The sequence below is a fragment of the Triticum aestivum genome, chromosome 4B (assembly GCF_018294505.1).
Source record: "Triticum aestivum cultivar Chinese Spring chromosome 4B, IWGSC CS RefSeq v2.1, whole genome shotgun sequence".
NCBI lineage: Eukaryota > Viridiplantae > Streptophyta > Magnoliopsida > Poales > Poaceae > Triticum > Triticum aestivum.
Genome location: NC_057804.1, coordinates 3030456 through 3049903, shown reverse-complemented (window position 1 = coordinate 3049903; position 19448 = coordinate 3030456). Strand labels below are relative to the sequence as shown.

At 46.5% G+C, this 19448-nt stretch overlaps 2 protein-coding genes across 3 annotated transcripts; one reads left to right on the top strand and one right to left on the bottom strand.

Moving 5' to 3' along the window:
• The first annotated feature begins 997 nt into the window (after positions 1-997).
• LOC123090487 (receptor-like protein kinase FERONIA) lies at positions 998-3487 on the top strand. The gene has a single exon (XM_044511791.1). It carries the CDS (start codon positions 998-1000, stop codon positions 3485-3487), a length of 2490 nt encoding a protein of 829 aa, XP_044367726.1.
• A 1416-nt stretch (positions 3488-4903) lies between these two features.
• On the bottom strand, positions 4904-16839 carry LOC123090485 (putative disease resistance protein At3g14460). Of its 2 annotated transcripts, none has more exons than XM_044511789.1 (3): positions 16333-16839; positions 5463-7941; positions 4904-5371 (listed from the first exon to the last, which is right to left on the bottom strand). In XM_044511789.1, the coding sequence occupies exons 1-3, from the start codon at positions 16684-16686 to the stop codon at positions 5235-5237; spliced, it is 2970 nt and encodes a 989-aa protein (XP_044367724.1). In that variant the 5' UTR covers positions 16687-16839; the 3' UTR covers positions 4904-5234. The 2 variants fall into 2 exon arrangements, with proteins under 2 accessions (XP_044367724.1, XP_044367725.1); XM_044511790.1 differs by having other exon boundaries at positions 4908-5360; positions 16333-16836.
• Positions 16840-19448: the final 2609 nt, after the last annotated feature.

Sequence of the window (19448 nt, the reverse complement as noted above, 5' to 3'; positions counted from 1 at the left end):
GGGCCACGCCAGAGCGCCGGTGGCCGAGCCGCTCTGCCGCCAGGCTTGCCCGTCCAAGTCGGGCACCCCGTGTCGGGGAATGGAAGGGGGCCGCCACCGCCGGCCACGCAACGGCGCGCGTGGGCACCCTGCCACGCCCACCGGTGGCTACGGCAAGAGGGGGGGGGGGTCGTGACAGCGCCCAGGGGGGTGGGGGAGAGGGTGCCGCCCCGGTCGCCATGCTCGTGGAGGCGACGCTGGGTACCTGGCTACCGCTCCCACCGGCGGGAACCTGCCTACCTGGAATGATTATGCATGCATATGGCTTTCTATCCTGGCCGTCGCTTTCTCTCTCTCTCTCTCTCTTTGACTGACTGACTGGCTGGTCAGTCCTCATATATATAAGGAGGCTTTCGTGAAACTACCACAATGTATACATAGCCGCTCAGACTTCCTGCTATTTCAGGTAACCATGAAATGAATCATCCTCATTCTTTTCCTGCCTCCTTTAATTACCCTACTTAATTAGGTTGGATATGTATACTTGGGCTTGAATCTTTCGAGGCTTCCAATACGTTAGTTTTCTGGCCAAATTTGGCCAAGTTTATTGCTTCAATCAAATGTCTGTTCATAGAAAGTAAGAACGCAGAGAGAGCTCCATTAGTTAGCAGCGTTGTTTCCATCTTTTGGTGATTTTAGGGACTTCAGTATGCTAAAGTTCTTGCAACTATTAGTATTAGTTCTGCCTTGCATCGTTCAGCACTTGTTCATATTGCCATGGCTCGTTTATTTGATTATCAACTTTTTTTTTCGCTGCAGTTGCAGGTTGTACAGCGTCCTAGCTTGGCGTGTCTTCTTCACTAAACAATAGCAGTATCCTCCAATTTTCACGACATCTTCTTGCTCCAAATCCCATCAAGAAAATGATAATGTTCTTGCATCATGCAAGTGTTCCTGGAGACATTCTGTAGCAAATTCAAGTCTCCATATTTTAGATCCTGCTACACCAACCACAACGATGGCCTTCCGAACCCTACCAGTTAACCTCCAGTTAATAGCTCTCCTCTTGTCGCTTGCCCTCGCGGCCGATAACACCTCCATAAACTCTGGCCTCATCCTCTTAAATTGCGGAGGATCAGGCCAATATGATGATGTAGATAGTGGTGGTCGTATTTGGTACGGGGACACCGGCTCCAAGTTCGCACCATCGGTGGAAGGAGTTGGAGCCAGTGCCAGTGCTTCATACCAAGATCCTTCCCTCCCATCCATGATCCCTTATATGACTGCACGCATCTTCTCTTCAAATTACACATATTCCTTCCCTGTTAGTCAAGGTCGCTTGTTCTTACGCCTCTACTTCTATCCGGTTGCTTATGGAAACTATGCCGTCTCCGATGCCTTTTTTGGTGTCACTACAGAAAATCTTGTCCTCTTAAATGGCTTCAATGCTTCACAAACAGCCCAGGCAAACAATTATGCCTACCTTGTCCGTGAGTTCTCGATGAATGTATCTTCACGCAGATTGGACCTCACATTTTCCCCATCAACATTTTTGAATGGTTCATATGCATTTATCAATGGCATTGAGATTGTGCCCACACCTAACATCTTCACAACAGCCGACACAACATTTGTCTACGGTGATTACATAGCTCCATTCTCATTCGCCGCTGACAAAGGCTTCCAGACCATGTACCAGCTCAATGTTGGGGGCCAAGCCATTTCCCCGAAAGATGACACGGGCTTTTACCGCTCATGGGACGTTGATTCCCCGTACATATATGGTGCCGGCTATGGGGTGACCCACTCCAAAGATCCTAGTGTGACTATCATGTATACACCCACAGTGCCGAATTACACAGCGCCAGTTGATGTCTATGGTACAGCTCGGTCGATGGGGCCAGTTCAACAGTTCAACCTCAACTACAACCTTACATGGATTTTGCCGGTTGATGCTGGGTTCACCTACCTCCTAAGGTTCCATTTCTGTGAGATTCAGTCAACTTTTACCAAGGTCAATCAGAGGTCGTTCTACATCTACATCAACAACCAGACAGCGCAGGAGGATATGGATGTAATCTTGTTGAGCGGAGGAACAGGTACAACAGCATATAGGGAATATTTTATCATGGCTAGTGGTTTTGGTCAAGTGGACATGTGGATTGCACTTTCCCCTGATATTTCAACTAATCCACAATATTATGATGCAATACTGAATGGCCTTGAGGTCTTCAAGCTACAAGATTCCAGCCGAAATCTTGCTGGGCTCAATCCTCCTACTCTACAAAATCCTGACATTGATCCTAATAGGCTATCTAGCGGTACAAGAAAATCCAAAGGCGACATACCAGCAAGAGCAACCATCATCGGTGGTGGTGTTGCTGTGCTTTTGATTACCTTTTTTAGCACATGTGTTATCTACAGATGGAATAAGGTAGCGAAGAGTTGTCACAAGACCGACTGTGGACCAAATGGACGCCTGAAGAGTCGTCACTTCTCATTAGCAGAAATTCAACTTGCCACCAATAATTTTGATCAAGCACTGATCATCGGCAGAGGCGGTTTCGGGAATGTCTACAGCGGCGAGATAGATGGAGGGATAAAGGTGGCGATCAAGCGACTCAAGCAGGGATCCCAGCAAGGCTTTCATGAGTTCCACACTGAAATTGGGATGTTGTGCAATTTCCGCCATGGTCACCTTGTATCTTTGATTGGCTACTGCAAGGACAAGAATGAGATGATTTTGGTGTATGACTACATGCCTCACGGAACACTACGTGATCATCTCTACGGAACCAGAAACCCATCACTGTCGTGGAAGCAGCGCCTTAATATTTGCATCGGTGCAGCCCGAGGGCTGCATTACCTCCACACTGGCACAGAGCAAGGAATCATCCACCGTGACGTTAAGACGACCAACATCCTACTGGATGATAGGTTAATGGCCAAGGTTTCTGATTTTGGTCTATCTAAGGCATGTACAGATAGTGACAAGGCGCATGTGAGCACCGCAGTAAAAGGGTCCTTTGGATATTTTGATCCGGAGTACTTCTTGCTGCGGCGTCTCACCAAAAAATCAGATGTGTACTCCTTCGGGGTTGTGTTGTTTGAGATCCTGTGTGCGCGCCCTGTGATAAACACCGAGCTCCCGGACGAGCAAGTGAGCTTGCGTGACTGGGCGCTATCTTGCCAGGACACAGGTGTACTCAAGCAGATTGTTGACCCCTGCATTAAGGAGGAAATCACCCCTGAGTGCTTCAGGATATTTTCAGAGCTAGCGGTGAAATGTGTTTCTGATCGTAGCATAGATAGGCCATCAATGGGTGATGTGCTTCAGAATCTTGAGGCCGCACTGAGGCTGCAGGACAATAGAAGCTGTGCCGGGGATCCATCATCTCTTCAGGTCATCGGTCTAGTGCATTCAGACAAAGCATCGACACACTCAGTACTTAGCGTCGCTGCACAGGAAGAGATATTCTCAGATATTATACATCTGGAAGGCCGGTAAAAGCAAACTGCAGGTGAGGATTTTATTTTATTTACACTGTATATATATATATATATATATATATATATATATATATATATATATATATATATATATGTATGTATGTATGTATATGTGTGTGTGTGTGTGTGTATCTATACACACACACACACACACACCCATATCTTGCAATCTTAGTAGTTCATGCTAGGTTCTGAATAGACACTTACCACTGTTTCATTTTGTTTGCCAGCAGAGAAGCAAATTAAGGAGGCAAGAAGGTACATGGATCCTCCAACAAACTGTACGTATGTTAATTTCCTGCTACGTACTACTTCTCAGGAAAATTATGGAGTCACATGAGCCCAGGAACAGAGAAGTAGTTACTCCCTGTTTTTGTACAAAGCCGTTGTTGCTGTATCCCCCCTCCCAATGTACCTGTCTAGTTTCTTTCGTTTCTCTTTTGTTTGTTGTATCCCGCGCTTGCGCCATTAATTTTCTGTTAAGAATCAAACCTTTCTGTTATTCTGCAAGGCAATCACAATAAGCTAGCTTTCTCTTTGCTCTTGTTGTCAGTGCAGTGCACATCTTAATTTTCTTCCTATGCATGCATATACTGTAATACTGTCATGGCTGCTCTTAATTTGACTCTCTCTGCAATTCATGCAAAGACCAACAAAACCATCCATGTTTCAGGTTCTGAAAACTGCACCTGCATGCATTCATGTGCTGACGGGGATGTTGGTTTAGTGTTTCATTTCTACCATCAGTACATTCTTAAGAAACGGAACCGCGAAGCTTCTCCCTGGTTTATTTATTTTCCTTAGAAAAACACTCTTCCCGGTACCCAGAACTATATATGGTAGTTTTGGTTTAAGATGTTTAATTTCTTCTTGTGCATATATAATATGTCCGTGGGCCGCCAGCTCTTTCATGCTCTCTGGTATTATTGGAAACAAACAAGCTAGCCAGAAAAAAATGAACAGTACACAAGTAGCCCAGTTTGCACTTGCAAATTCACAATTTCACTTAGCGCAACCAATGACATCATGATCTCTAGAGATGACGAAATTCGTCGCGTAGCATGTTCAAGTGCCCAAACTTTCTGACTGGATTATTGTTTCCGTATCCTGACAATAGTACCACTTTTTTTTGCCTCGACGTGTTCAGCAAGATTGAAACAAACATTGCCATCTTGCTCCATGTTCTGTATTTCTGTGTGTGTGTGTGTGTGTGTGTGTGTGTGTGTGTGTGTGTTTTGCAGTTGTCTAAGCTTCTATGATGTATGCATGCATGCGGGATGGTGCTTGTTCATGCGATTCATTCTTCAGGGTAAAGCACAGTCATGTATATATGTGTATTCTGTCTTTGTAAAGCCTGCTGCCGCGACAAACCTTAGGTGCAAAAACCATGTCAACGTAGGTTTGGTTTCTCCTTGTATGAAGCAAAGATGTACTTGGACAGCAGATAAAGAGAGATTTACACTGCTGCAGACTATGCAGACATACACCCATTAATTGGAGCTACTATGTTCGCATCACCCATTAATGAAGGATGCATACGCACAAACAGTACAGCAAAATGCAACAGTAAATAGCAAAGGGATAACTGAATCATACAGGAAAGGCTGGGGTTACCGGTTCGAACCAGCTGAATCCCATCCCGTGTATCATTCCCTAACGTCACAAACCATAGAATAGAATAGAAAACAAACCAAAGGAAACAAACGGGTTCGTTTCAGTTTCACCATGCCGCCAACCTTTGCCTCTCAGACCATGGCCGTCCCTCCGCTGTCCTCCTCTGCAGAGGAACTGCCACTGCTACCCATCGGAAGACTGCTGCCACCAGCGCCTTCCGTATTATCCGGTCGCCTCAGAGCCCTCGTCTGACGAATCTGCACCAACCCTTGCCGTCCAAAAATCATGAGCAAATAGAAGGTACGTCGTAGCATCTTGAAAACTCAGAAGAAAAAAAAAGTATTCACAAAATAATGTACCTTCAGTCCACGGAAAATCTTCAATGCCATCAATTGGCAAACCATCGATAACCTTATTTGGAACATCCTTAATCTTCTCCCAAATTTTGTTATCTGCTATGTATATCCCGCCACTAATCTCAATGTACTCAAGACAACTGGGCAGTGTTGGAAGAGTAACTTCGTATGAATAAAGTTCCTCACATTTGATGATCAGTTTCTTGAGCGACGTGAGGTGCTGCATATTGGATGGTATATTACTACCGTGAAGATAGAGCGACTCGAGGTCCTCCATGTTGTAGGGTAAGGTGTCCCACCAGCAGCCATGTAGCTCGAGAGAACTAACAGGAATGAAAAAGAGTCCGGGGCTAGAATCAGGCTGGTGGTCGCACGAGTCAAGCACGAGGTTGTGCAGGTGCATTGTGCTCTTCTGCGTGCTAACCATCCAACTTGGATACCTTGAACCTCTGTAACCAGATATTGTCAATGATTTAATATTCTCCGGTGGGCAAAGACCCTCGAGCACATCTGCTTCTACTTCTGCTTGCGCTTCTTCTATATCTGGGGTACAAATGTACTCATCATACCATAACATTTTCAGTTCTGTGAGGTGTTCCTTATCAGCTAGCTTGGCTTCAAGAGCTTCCTCCTTGCTTTTAGTGTACTCAAGACATCCAATTGTAAGCTTGCCTTGAAGCTTGTTGAGGTGCTTCAGCTGGTGTAACTCGTACCCATCAAGGCCTTCTTCCGGATAAAGAGATAATTTTGGCATCGTGCGAAGTGATGTCAGTCTGCCAATGCTTGGAAAACACACAACTGTACTGATTACATGCCGCAAGTCAAAGAGTTTAATGATATTTTCACCAAAGGAGGAATGAACACTGCACGCATCACCCAAATCAAGCACTTGCAGAAGGTAAAGCTTGGCAAATGTGCTTGGCATTGTTATGTTGTCAGCAAATCTCTGAATACCAAGATAGCGCAGATACTTTAAAGAACCAATAGATTCTGGGAAAATAAACTGAGAAGGACAACTTGTAGCTGTCAAGATCAGTACCCGCAGCTTACTTAACTTCCTAAACATCTCCTCAAGGACTTGTTTGCTTATGTCATAGTCAATCTCATAAATGATAAGACTCCGCAAGTTTTTCAGTTTGATAATATGCTCAGTAAGCATGGATGCATTACACCTCTGGATATAAAGATGGCGAACATCTATAGAAATATTTCCTGTCCATTCATTCTCAATTTTGAAGCAATCACTTCCTGCAACCTTCACTGCTAAATCATGAAGTAGATCATGAATTACAAAGTACTCATGTCCATGCATGTGATCCTTCCATCCAGGAAGCAGAAATGAGGTGGACAACAATTCATCAAAATAATCCTGACCAACATCTTCAGCTTCCTGTCCTCCGGTTGTGGTATTAATAAACCCTTCTGCCACCCACAGGTTAATTAACTCATCACGGCGCAAAGGATGTCTTCTAGGGAAAATGCTGCAATAAGCAAAGCACCGCCTGACCTGCTCACCAAGATGATTGTAGTTCCACCACAGAGCTCCCATGTGCTTATCCAAGAGATTCTGATCTTTAACACTTCTCCAATCGGTAACCTTAACCATTCTTTTTTGAAATAGGATTCCTCCTACTACTCTTGCTAATAGTGGTGATTTCTTCAGTTTTTTTGCAATCTCCTCACCAATACTTTGGAGCTTTCCTTCATCTGCCTTATGTACAAGCTTATTACCAAGTGCATAATGCATGAACAGTTTCAAGAAGGCTTCATCATCTAAATCAGGTATTTGATACGTAGTAGTTCTCACATCAGGACCTAGGCATGACAGTGAATCGTGTCGACTTGTCACGAGGATCTTTCTTCCTTCCTTTCCAACCTTTAATGGAGAGAGTAACTGTTGTAACTTATTGAACCAGATATCATCCAGTACCAAGAAGAATCGTTTGCCATTTAGCACCTTCTCCAGTTCCGCTCTCAGCATATCAAGGCTACTATATTGAGGGTATTTTTTATCCTTCTCCCCAAATTTTTGCCAAGCTTGCTCGAACATCTCACCATAAATGGTTTGCACGGTAAAATATTCCGAAACATGAATCCACATAACAAGGTCAAAATAGTCATCATTTCTCTCGGACGTGCACACACATTGTGCCAGCGTTGTCTTCCCAGACCCTGGAATACCAATAATTCCAATTACAGATAAACACGTATCGTCTTCTGCCTGACGAAGCATATCCGTTATCTTCTTAAGATCCTCATCTCTGCCTGTTACCTTGCCCGTTGGGACTGAAAGAGTGGGCCCTTGTACATTTTTTGCAGTAGTAGTTGCTATACGTTTGTCACTTCCATTGTTGCTTTGCAGGTTTGCCGATTCAATAGTTTTATGTACTTTCTCAATAAGTTCTTCTATCTTGGTCACATTTTCCTTCAGAAGTTTACTTAAAGGGCCCGGGATAGTCAAACTTGATGAAGTACCAATGCCCTGCATAGGAAACCAACATGTTGACATTTGTATCTGCATTAGAATACAAATATATTTTCAGATCAAACATCAAATTTGAGGTCGACATGATATTTCCTCAAGTTTAACATCGCCTAAATAGATTAGGAATTATTATTTTGGTCCCTATCCGTTGTGGCCGAGATCTATTTTTCATCCATAAGCTTCAATACCTATTTTTTCGATAAAGGGCGCTCTTTAATGAATCATGATGCCATTAAGAGGATACAAACACAACAAATACACACCCACCTCTGCACGACTAGGATGCATACGGGAAAAGAAAAAGGAAATAATCCATGGGATGGTGATGCCACAGGTTTGTGGTGACCGTGGTCAGGGCTTGATGTGGTGCTGATGAGAGACATGGTAGAGTTCATTGATTGAATCACATTCACATCGCAGAAGCACCCTCCTCGTCCTCTGATCCTTGACAGAGAAACCGAACATCGTCAAACTGAATATTAACAGGGTTGTCACGAGCTAGCTTCTTAACAGAGATGGCCGCCGCAGGAGGGAAGACGGCAGCGGAAGAAGTTATAGGCGTGGTGTTGGAAGTAAACCCAACGTCCATTCCAACTACATGTGTGTTTACGTCGGCGCCCTCTTCACCGGTCGCTGGCCCGATTCTGCAGGTGGCCGGTCCGGCCTATGGAGGGGGCTTGGGGCGGGTGGCCTCGGGACCCTCTTCACCTTCCACGCCCAGGGGGGCCACCCCACCGTTGGCGCCGGCGATCACTCCTGACCGAAGGTCTGGGGTGGATGGGGAGCGGGGGCAGGTGGCCTTTGGCTCCCCATCAGCTGACTCGGCGCCCTCTCCCAGCCGTGGGGAGCAGCTGCTTGTTCGAGGGGTGACAGGCGGTCAATCCCCGGGCAACTTCACTCGGGAGGAGGTTATACAGTTCGGCGGGATTCCGGACCAGGCTTCTGAGGGCCGACGGGTGAGCTGCCGTCTTCAGGGCCATCCGGAGGTGGACGACATGCAGCAACGGTGCGCCGTGAGGGCGGCCAAGCTTCGTGACGTCCAGGTCACTACTGGTATGTCGGTCAATACTTCTAATTCCATATTGCATTTTTCGAATGATGAAATTGTTGATAATGCGAACCAACTAGGGATTTCACTAGGTAGTAATGAGGGTGAAATTTCTAACTCCATCAATGATTTGCTAGATCTAGAAGCCGAGAGGGCTTTAGATATGATTCGAAACTTAGCTGCCGTCAAACCCATGAATGATTCCGAGATTGATGCCTTGGGAGTTCGGGTGCTCGATGATTTTTGTGCCGATCTCTCACCTCATCTCCCGGAGCCGGAGGAGGAGGATGAGAGTGTCGAGATGGATGTTGTTGGTCCCCCTGAAATGGGGAGTGAGGACCGGGTGGATGCGAGGACCGGCCCTAAGCGCAAATGGAAGCGCAAGATTTACCCTACATCTGCTGTGCGTAGGAGTGCTAGGATCCGCACCGCTAAAAAATTCCACGACGAGATATGAGAGGAATCTTTTGGAATAGCAGAGGTCTTAAGGACTTGGCTAAAAGAAGATTTCTTGCAGATTCATCTGTCGAGCATCGATTGGATTTTATTGCGTTGTCGGAAACTGGTAGAGCAAATTTCTCACCACAATTTCTTAACACTCTATCGGGGGGTATTGAGTCTGACTGGCATTGTCTGCCACTGCGAGGGAGATCGGGAGGGATCTTACTTGGTGTTCGATGCAATTCTCTCGAAGTTCGAAGTGTGGTCATGGGAGATTTTGCTGTTAAATTCAGGGTGCGATCCAAGGTCGACGGTTTTGACTGGGCTCTGGTGGCGGTGTATGGCGCCGCGCAGGCAGAATTCAAACCGGATTTCCTGGCCGACCTGGTTAGAGTTTGTGGTTCCGAGCAGCTCCCCATTCTCGTTGGGGGTGATTTTAACATTATTATGAGGCGTGACGAGAAGAACAATGATAATTTTGATGGGAGATGGTCGTTTATGTTCAACACTATCATTGAAAGCTTGGATCTGAGAGAGATTGAGCTTTCAGGTAGGAAGTTTACTTGGGCCAACGCCATGCCAAATCCAACGTTTGAAAAGTTGGATAGGGTACTCGCAAGTGTCGAATGGGAACAGAAGTTTCCCTTCGTAACAGTTCAAGCTCTCTCTCGCGGGATTTGTGATCACACACCTCTTTTTCTTGACTCTGGTGGGGCTACCTACTCGGGCAACAAGAATTTGTTCTCGTTCGACCTTGCGTGGTTTGAAAGAGAAGGCTTCCTGGATCTTGTAGCCAGAGAGTGGGCTAAGGATGCAGGCGGTAGGAATGCACTTGAGCGCTGGCAGAATAAGATTAGGCATCTGAGAAGTTTCCTACGTGGATGGGCTAAACATCTCAGTGGGATATATAGGGTTGAAAAGGAACGGCTCCTTGCCCTCATTCAGTCCTTAGATGTAAAAGCAGAAACCACGGTGTTGCCAGCCACCGAGCTTCATACTAAGCTTGACGCTGAGCAGAGGTTGAAAGAACTGCTTCGTGAAGAAGAGTTAAAGTGGGCTCTGTGGGCCAAGGTACGAAGAGTGGTCGAGGGGGACGCGAACACTCAATTCTTCCATATGATTGCAAATGGCAAACATAGGAAGAAGAGAATCTTCCAACTAGAACAAGATGAGGGTATGATTATCGGGCAGGATAATTTGAAGCTCTACATTACCGAGTACTACAAACGATTGTTCGGACCACCAGAGGAGAACTGTGTGTCTCTGGATGAGTCTAGAATCGAAGATGTACCTCAACTCACTGCGGTGGAGAACGATATATTAACCGCCCCTTTTTCGGAAAAGGAGGTTTTCGAGGCCGTTTCCCAGATGAAAAATAATAAGGCACCCGGTCCGGATGGTTTCCCGACTGAGTTTTATAAGAAATGCTGGCATATTATTAAAGGGGACCTGTTGCCGATGTTCCATGATTTGTTCTCAGGACATTTGCAGCTGTTCCAGCTTAATTTTGGAACAATAACCCTGCTTCCTAAGAAAACAGAGGCCGTGAGAATCGAGCAATTTTGGCCTATCTGTCTTCTGAATGTTAGTTTCAAAATTTTTACCAAGGTTGGGACGAATAGGCTAACACAGATTGTGCTTGCCGTGGTGCAGCCTACTCAAACGGCTTTCATGCCGGACAGGAACATCCTGGAAGGGGTGGTGGTCCTCCATGAAATGCTCCATGAGATCCACACGAAAAAACTTGATGGGGTTATTTTCAAAGTGGATTTCGAGAAGGCATATGATAAAGTCAAATGGCCGTTCCTTCAACAGGCCTTACGCATGAAGGGCTTTGATGAAGTTTGGTGCCGCCAGGTGGAAGCATTCACGCAAAAAGGGTGTGTTGGAATCAAAGTGAATGATGATATAGGTCATTATTTCCAAACGCATAAGGGATTGAGACAAGGCGATCCTATGTCTCCAATATTATTCAATATTGTGGTGGACGTGTTGGCGATCCTGATTGGAAGGGCAAAAGAGGCCGGTCAGGTGGGTAGCTTGGTGCCTCATCTGGTTGATGATGGTGTGTCCATCCTGCAGTACGTTGATGATACTATCATCTTTATGGAACACGATTTGGCAAAAGCGAGAAACATGAAGTTAGTGTTAGGCTTATTTGAACAATTGACGGGGCTTAAGATTAATTTCCATAAAAGCGAGCTGTTCTGCTTTGGTAGAGCCAAAGATGAACAAGAGGCATATAGACAATTGTTTGGTTGTGAAGTTGGGGCTCTACCTTTTACGTATCTAGGTATTCCCATTCACCATTGTAAGCTAACAAACAGCGAGTGGAAGTGCATAGAGGATCGGTTTGAGAAGAAACTGAGTTGCTGGAAGGGAAAACTCATGTCTTATGGAGGCCGGTTGATCCTTATTAACTCGATGCTCACGAGTTTACCTATGTTCCTCTTATCCTTCTTTGAGGTCCCAGTTGGGGTTAGGAAAAGGCTGGACTTCTATCGATCCCGATTCTTTTGGCAAAGTGATGAACTTAAGAGAAAATACAGACTGGCCAAATGGGATATTATCTGTCGACCAAAGGACCAGGGGGCCTTGGTATTGAAAATCTAGAAGTCAAGAATAGATGCCTGCTTAGTAAGTGGCTGTATAAGTTGGCACTTGAGACGGAGGCAACATGGGCGCAGATTTTACGTAGTAAATATTTGTAGTCCAAGACCCTGTCCCAGGTCACTATGAGACCAACTGATTCGCCGTTCTGGAAGGGGCTCATGAGAATCAAAGCTACCTTCTTTAACAGAACTAGGTGTATTGTCGGTAATGGTAATGATACTCGATTTTGGGAGGATACGTGGCTTGGCAACGCACCTTTGGCGACCCAGTATCCGTCCCTTTATCGTATTGTTCAGCGCCGTGAGGCTCTTGTTGCCACGGTTCTGCAGTCCATTCCGCTCAACATTCAGTTTAGGAGGGTGCTTGTGGGTGACCGATGGGAAGCATGGCTTCACTTGGTCCAGAGATTGATGGGGGTTCAGTTAAATTCTCAGCCCGATAAGTTGTGGTGGAAGCTTACTAGATCTGGGGAGTTCACAGTTAAATCGATGTATATCGATATCATTAACTCAAGTGTGATTCCTAGTTCCAAAGAGGTTTGGAAAGTTAAGGTCCCCTTAAAGATTAAAGTGTTTATGTGATTTGTACATAAACAAGTAATTTTAACAAAGGACAATCTAGTTAAGCGTAACTGGACAGGTTCTACTAGGTGTAGTTTCTGTGATCGGGAGGTGACCATCAAGCACCTCTTCTTTGACTGCCCGTTGGCACGAGGCTTGTGGCGCTCAGTGCAAATTGCCTTTAACATTACTCCCCCGACTTCGGTCAACACGTTATTCGGGACGTGGCTTGCTGGGATAGACTCCGAAACAGCTAGACATATTCGTGTAGGAGTTTGTGCGTTGTTATGGGCAATTTGGAACTGCAGAAATGATTTGGCTTTTAACAGAACAACAACTATTCATTTTTTGCAGGTTTTATTCTGGGCTACTGCGCTGATTCGTATGTGGTCCTCACTCACTCCGACGGAGGCCAGGGAGCGTTTGGTTACTGGATCTTTCCAGTGGGAGATGGTAGCGCGGGATATCTTCAACCGGTTTGGATGGCGGTCATGTAATAGGATAGGCGATTAGTTTACCTATCTGTTCATTTGTCAGCCGGTTGTGGCTTGTTAGGCTTTCTGTTTTGGCATTGAGGCTCTGTGTGAGCTTGCCACTCCTTTTGTTTGCGGTCTTTTAGACCTTGTTGAACCTTGTTTACTCTTATTAATAAATGTGGCCGTATGCATCGTTCTGATGCAGAGGCCGGAGATTCCCCCTTTTCGAAAAAAAACATGTGTGTTTACGTGTTGGCCGATGCTAGGCGCCGGCAGACCGCCGGAAGCGCGCGTCGGTCAGCTAATGACCGTTCGATCCAATGAATTTAATCCGTCCGATCGTACGTCACGTGGGCCGGTCAGCTAATAACTCCACAAACCGTTATTACTCCATGCGTTGCGTACTTCACGCCAGAAAATAAGTAGATTGTTTACTCCTCCCGCACTCAACGCTGGACGCCGGCCCTTGTGTGCGTCACCGGCCCAACGCCTCCAGCCATGGCCGCTCATTGGTCGTGGCATAGGTCTCGGTGGCGTCCAACCAGCCGTCCCATGGTCTCACAATCTCGACCATTGCGTGTCGCAGGAGTCGTCGCTCGTTGTAGCACCTAGTCGCCGCAGTAGTAGCATGCCACACGGCCGTTCCAGCAGCACCATGCGCCAGCCCGCAGCTCCTTCACCGTCACCACTTGCACCATGGTCAACCCTGCCCATTTCCGGTTGAAGCTTTTTCTAAGGCCGGTTGTAGCTTTTTTGGATGCCCGTTATAGCTTCCTTTGGCCTCGGTTGCAGCTTTCCAAATTGCTGGTCGCGGCCGTCGCATCACCGGTTGCAGCTCCATCGTGGGACGGTTGCATCTTGTCGTAGCAAGGTTGCAGCATCTGCCATGGTGTCGTAGTGGTCGGGCACACAGTCTTGCATCAAAAAATATGTCGCCGGTTCCAGCAAAATTTACCATTGGTTGCAGCAAAATCTCTCGTTGGTTGCAGCAAAAAGCACCACTCACGGCGGATCCCTGTAAAAATCGCCGTCGCTGCCGCCCCGGGTCAGGTCTCCACCATGAATGGATGTAGCAAAAAAAACCGCCGGTAGTAGCAAAAATCAATTCCGGGTGCAACAAAAATTGCCGTCGCCATCGTCCTAGGTTGCAACTCCTCCATGAATGGATGTAGCAAAAAAACTTAGCCGGTAGTAGCAAAAAACCTCGCCGGTAGTGGCAAAAAACAATTACAGCAAAAATCATCGCCACCGCAGTCCCGCCTCGCATCTCCGCCAAGAATGGATGTAGCATAGAACCTCGCCGGTAGCAGCAAAAAACAAATGACGGGTGCAGCAAAAAATCGTCCTTGCCACCGTCCCAGCCGGGTGAATGGATGTGGCAAATTTTCTCGCCGGTTGTAGCAAAAACTAACGACGGTTGCAGCAAAAGGCCGACTTCGTCGTCGCGGGTCGTTGCTCCAGCACACACGACGCTGGTTCCAGCATGCGGCCGCCACGGTCGCAGCTCGCAACTTCATCGAGCTTCGATTGCAGCTCCTTTCCCCACCCCCACGCCGGAGCTTTGTGAGCGGTGGTGAAGATGGAGCATGAAGACAACATGGGGTGCGCTCCTCATACGGGAAAAAAGTTAACATAAAGTAGAGGACGACACATGGGAGAGGCTGAGGAAAATAAGGGCAGTAGTGATGGGCCAAGAGCATGTAGTGGGCCGAGGAGGAAAGTCCAACAACGCAAGTAGTTTATCTGGAGACGTGCTAGCCATAGATTGCTGCGCAATCGATCCAGCGGTGCGCCAGCGACCGGACGAAGCTTCGGCCGGTCCGCCGGCACACAACGTTTCCCTTACGTGTTCGACTAGTGCACCAATAAATATCCTTTTAGGATTAGTATTCTTGGCTGATTTCTATCTGGAACTAAGGCAGCCTAGCTGATATTTGTACCCATGTAGACCCCCTGTAAACAACACCGTGATTTATGAAGTAATACAGATCAACAATAGGCTCGATACGGGCCTGTGGCAATACGCCGGAGTCTCGTGTGAGAACCTGCACTGGCTCCCCTATGCCTTTCACTCGCTTATATATGGTAAGCTAGATCTCTCAAAAGATAAAACTATTTAAGTTAATTTTCAACTAACTTCAAAATGGAAGATGGATTTTATTGGCCCAAAACGGAGCATCAAGAAGATACATAACATAATGAGCATGCACCTGGCCTCTGCATAACTAGGATGCAGATAACCAACACCAACTCACACGTATGCGAAAACTCGCCCGCAACAATGAAAGTCATATAAGATCAAAGCTATGAGTAGGTGATGAAAAAAAAAGTCCCAAAGCAATCAGATCTAGGATCGATAAACTAGAACATAGATCATATCCGCACCAACCATCTCATGACACCACGTTGACGACGAGGTTCTTCAACACCAACGCCTTCTGAAAGGAAACAATACTCAAGCGCCGTCATCGCCGGATTCAACCATAAGGTAAACATATCCGAGCAATGCCTTCAACAAGGTAATGAGATAAGATACATCAACAATGTAAGGTATAACCACTTGGGTCCGACGTAGGCTTTCGCCCCAGATCTCAAGACCGGGTGCTCTAGTAGCACCACCATCAACCACTTTTCCACGATCCCAGCAGCTACATGCGATACGCTCACTGCCACTACACAACCATTCCTTTGCGTTAAGTCATCGTCCATAATTTGTACCTCACCGCCGAAGTCAACCACCGGATCAGGAGAGGTGAACACTCTCGAAGACCTTTCAGTGATCACCGTCGTCGTAGAGCCATAGGAAGTCGCTTCAGCATGTTTGCTGTTACCACCATCCGGCTGATCAGATCGAAATCACCACCACGAAGTCATGGACCGTAGCGCTGTTGGCTGACCACCTCACGTGTGTAAGGTCACCATCTCGACGCTAGGTTGAGTTGTTTCAACTAACTAACTAACTAACCCTAGGTTAAGTTGTTTAGCTGCAGACATGTAAAATTTCAGACACTACTTCCTAGCCCCGCATTCAATCTGCTTGTTTATGATCTTTAGCTCCTATTCGCGCATCGATTCCCAAGAGAAGCAAGTATGGATAGGTCAGAATTATGGATTCAAATCGAAGCAGGATCTTAATGACGTGCATGGGCCGCATACTTTACCCAAATAATATGGATATAAAGATACAAAACATGTGCAGGGGAGAGAAGGTAAGCAAGAACGTGCTCGTAAAATATGGCAAGAATGGAACCTGGCTTGAGGAGCTATCTTCAACACATGAATCAAATTTACGCTTACTCCCAATCTTGAGTCGACGAACGTACTCAACTTCATCCAGGATGTCTTCAGTGGCATAGAAAGCAGATCTGAGATCTGTCAGCAACTCCTCGAAAAGATCCTTATGTTCGCTGCCCTCTGCTGCTTCTAGAATAAGCTTCAACCGAGGGACAGTCTGAGTTACCAGGAGCCGAATCTTCTTGCTTGCTTTGCCTGGCTTGATGTGGGCGTAGGCTTTGTCCAGAAGCCTGGTGATGTATGGGGAGACGAACCACCCTGTGGCGGTTAGGCCCCATCCAATTGCTGCTATTGACAGAGGATCCACCATTGAAGGTTTTCAGAGGTGGAAAGAAAGATAAGGAATAGGGGAATATGCCATGCAGCAGGTTGTTGATACATGTAATGCAACTAATATCTTGACGCCTAAACATCTGACAAGGATGAAGGCCCACATGAGAATGACTGAGTGGCTACCGATGACTTGCACACTTGAGAGACTCTTCAAATTTTACTGCAATGAGTGGCAGAAGTTTCCGCGGGTGTGATGGCCTCTTCCTCACAAGTGGCTGCAAGTATCTACAAGAATACAACCAGGACCAATTGTGTGATGGCCTCTTCCTTGGAGGTTTCCTTCCTATTTCCACCGAGCAAGTAGTCTGATGCTGGGCTGCTGTCAAATGTCTTACTCCATCTGAACTGCCATACACGGCAACCAGTCGGTCAAGATTGAACGTACCCGCACGCTTCACTTTCATCCAGTACAGTACACCTTCCTTCCACTTGCTACAAAGTGCCTCTCTCCTGTAACTAACCTCCTTCCACAACTCTGCAGTGAACATATCAAACGTCTTAAGAAAAACTGTACTCTAGCAGATAATGTGAAAACCTGACCGTAAAAGCGGTAGCAGCATTTCACCGAGCTTGTTGTGTGCATGCCTGCTTGCAGCAATAGCTTTGATTGCCCAATTTCAGACCCAGCCCTAAAATGTCACCAATTTCAGCCTCGGTAGTATCACTATTTGATGCAACCAAGTAATGTTGTATCAGGGTCGGTCCACAAGTTCAGACTTAATTAAACTTTAAACCAATCCTAAAACTTTTGTGATTGAGTCGGTCCACAAGTTCGGACTTAATTAAACTTTAAACCAATCGTAAAACTTTTGTGATTGAGTCGGTCAACAAGTTCTGACTTAATTAAACTTTAAACCAATCCTAAAACTTTTGTGATTCAGAGTAAGCACACACACCAAGGCCTTACCTCTCCCATCGTTGAAGCGGTCAGTCCAGGGAGGCTGCAACGTTCTCCTTCATCGACAATTCAAAGATTGCTCTTCCACTCGTTAGGGATTGTCGCTCTCCTAGCCATAACCTCCTTTGACAAGTATGCCACAAACATATCAATCAGTACATATATGAAAATCTTTGCCTGAGCATTGCAATCAGCGCATATCGAACTGATTGCCTAGTGCAGAGCAAAGTTTTGGATTTCGTCCGGAAAAAACAAATTCTGGACGAAATTTGGCCCGTAGAATTGTCTTCCGGCCCAAAACTTTCGGCCCGATATGAAATTTTGGCCCGACCCTAACTACAGCCCAGCCTGCATTGCTCTCCCTATGAGTTAAAAGTTCGAACTGATCCCCAAACCCTAGAATCGATAAAATTCCCCAAACTCTCCTCTGCGCCGCCGCCACCACTGGAGCGCATCGTCATCGGCTTTATGGCGCTGGACACGGCAGCATGGCTATGTCGACAAGCCTGCGCGGCAACTCAGTGCTCTCTACTGGCTATGTCCATGGCGAGCAAATGGTTGGGGCACAGATCAGTGGCGAAGCCACGTTGAGAGGAGTGTGGTCAATTGACCACACGGGTTTTTGGCAAATCCTTTGTACACAAGTAGAAATCATGTATTTTTTTTATAAAATTGGTGAGAACACATGTATTGACATCACAGATTTGAAATGACATCACAGACATATGATCCTGGCACCGCCACTGGCGCAGATGTGCTCCTCCAGACGTGCGCATGAGTGTTGAGCATATGCGTGTGCGGTGTGCCTGGGCAGCACGAGTTGAGATACTAATCGGAGCAAGATGAGTAGTAACTGTGGCATTCCTGCTGATTTGGATTTTGGGATATATGGGTATTCCTGCTAAATCAAATTGAACAGTGCGATTCGGTGATGTACAAGCAATCAATGGATCTGTGTCGTTCAGTTTGATTCTGCTTTACCCCATTGCTGCTTGATTTCAAAAAGAATGTACAATTTCGGTCATATTTCGCCCATTTTTAATTCAAAATATCAGAATTTGGATTATCCTTTTCGTCCGAGATTTTCCTAAAAAAATTCGGAATTTCGAAATTCGTCCGTTTCATTCCTAGGCGGTAAAATTACCAACCTCTCTTTCTCTTGTTAGCCCAATCTGTACATGCAAAATAAGAGTAATAACGCAAACTTTGAAAAAAAATGTACGGATCTATGATCATCATGTAGCAAACCGCACTTACTCAGGTCTTTGCCGGGCCTCAATATGTCGGGTCGATGTCCATGTCGTCGTCTGCGGTAGCATGGCCGGCAGGTGCGTTTACGTGCGTGCATCTCCATGTCGTCGTCTGCGTGCACCTCTGTGTCTTCATCCGCCGCGTGCGTGCACCTCCGAGTTGTCATTCACGTAACATGGCCGGCTGCTGTGTTTAGTTCCGCATCCACGACGTGTGCGTGCGCATCCACCTCTGCATCGGTGTGCACATCCAACATCGTCACTCGCAGCTTGGTCGGCTGTCGCGTTTACCTGCGCGTCATCGTTCGCCGTACCTTGCCGTCTTGACCGGCTGCTGCATGCACGCCCGTGTCCCGTGCATGGCATCCTTGTCCGCTGCACGTACACCTCCAAGGCAGCCGGCACCACGCCCGACGCCACCGCCGGCACTGCCCACACGTATCATATGGCTCCCATGTAAAAGGAAAAATCCTAATGGCTGTCATATGAATGCCTGGACGATAAAAATGGTTTACTTCCTTCGATCAGACCCAAGGCGAGAGAGGTGCAGCTGGTTTGAGTACTGCCACATAAGTGCAATGTGTGTGGTTC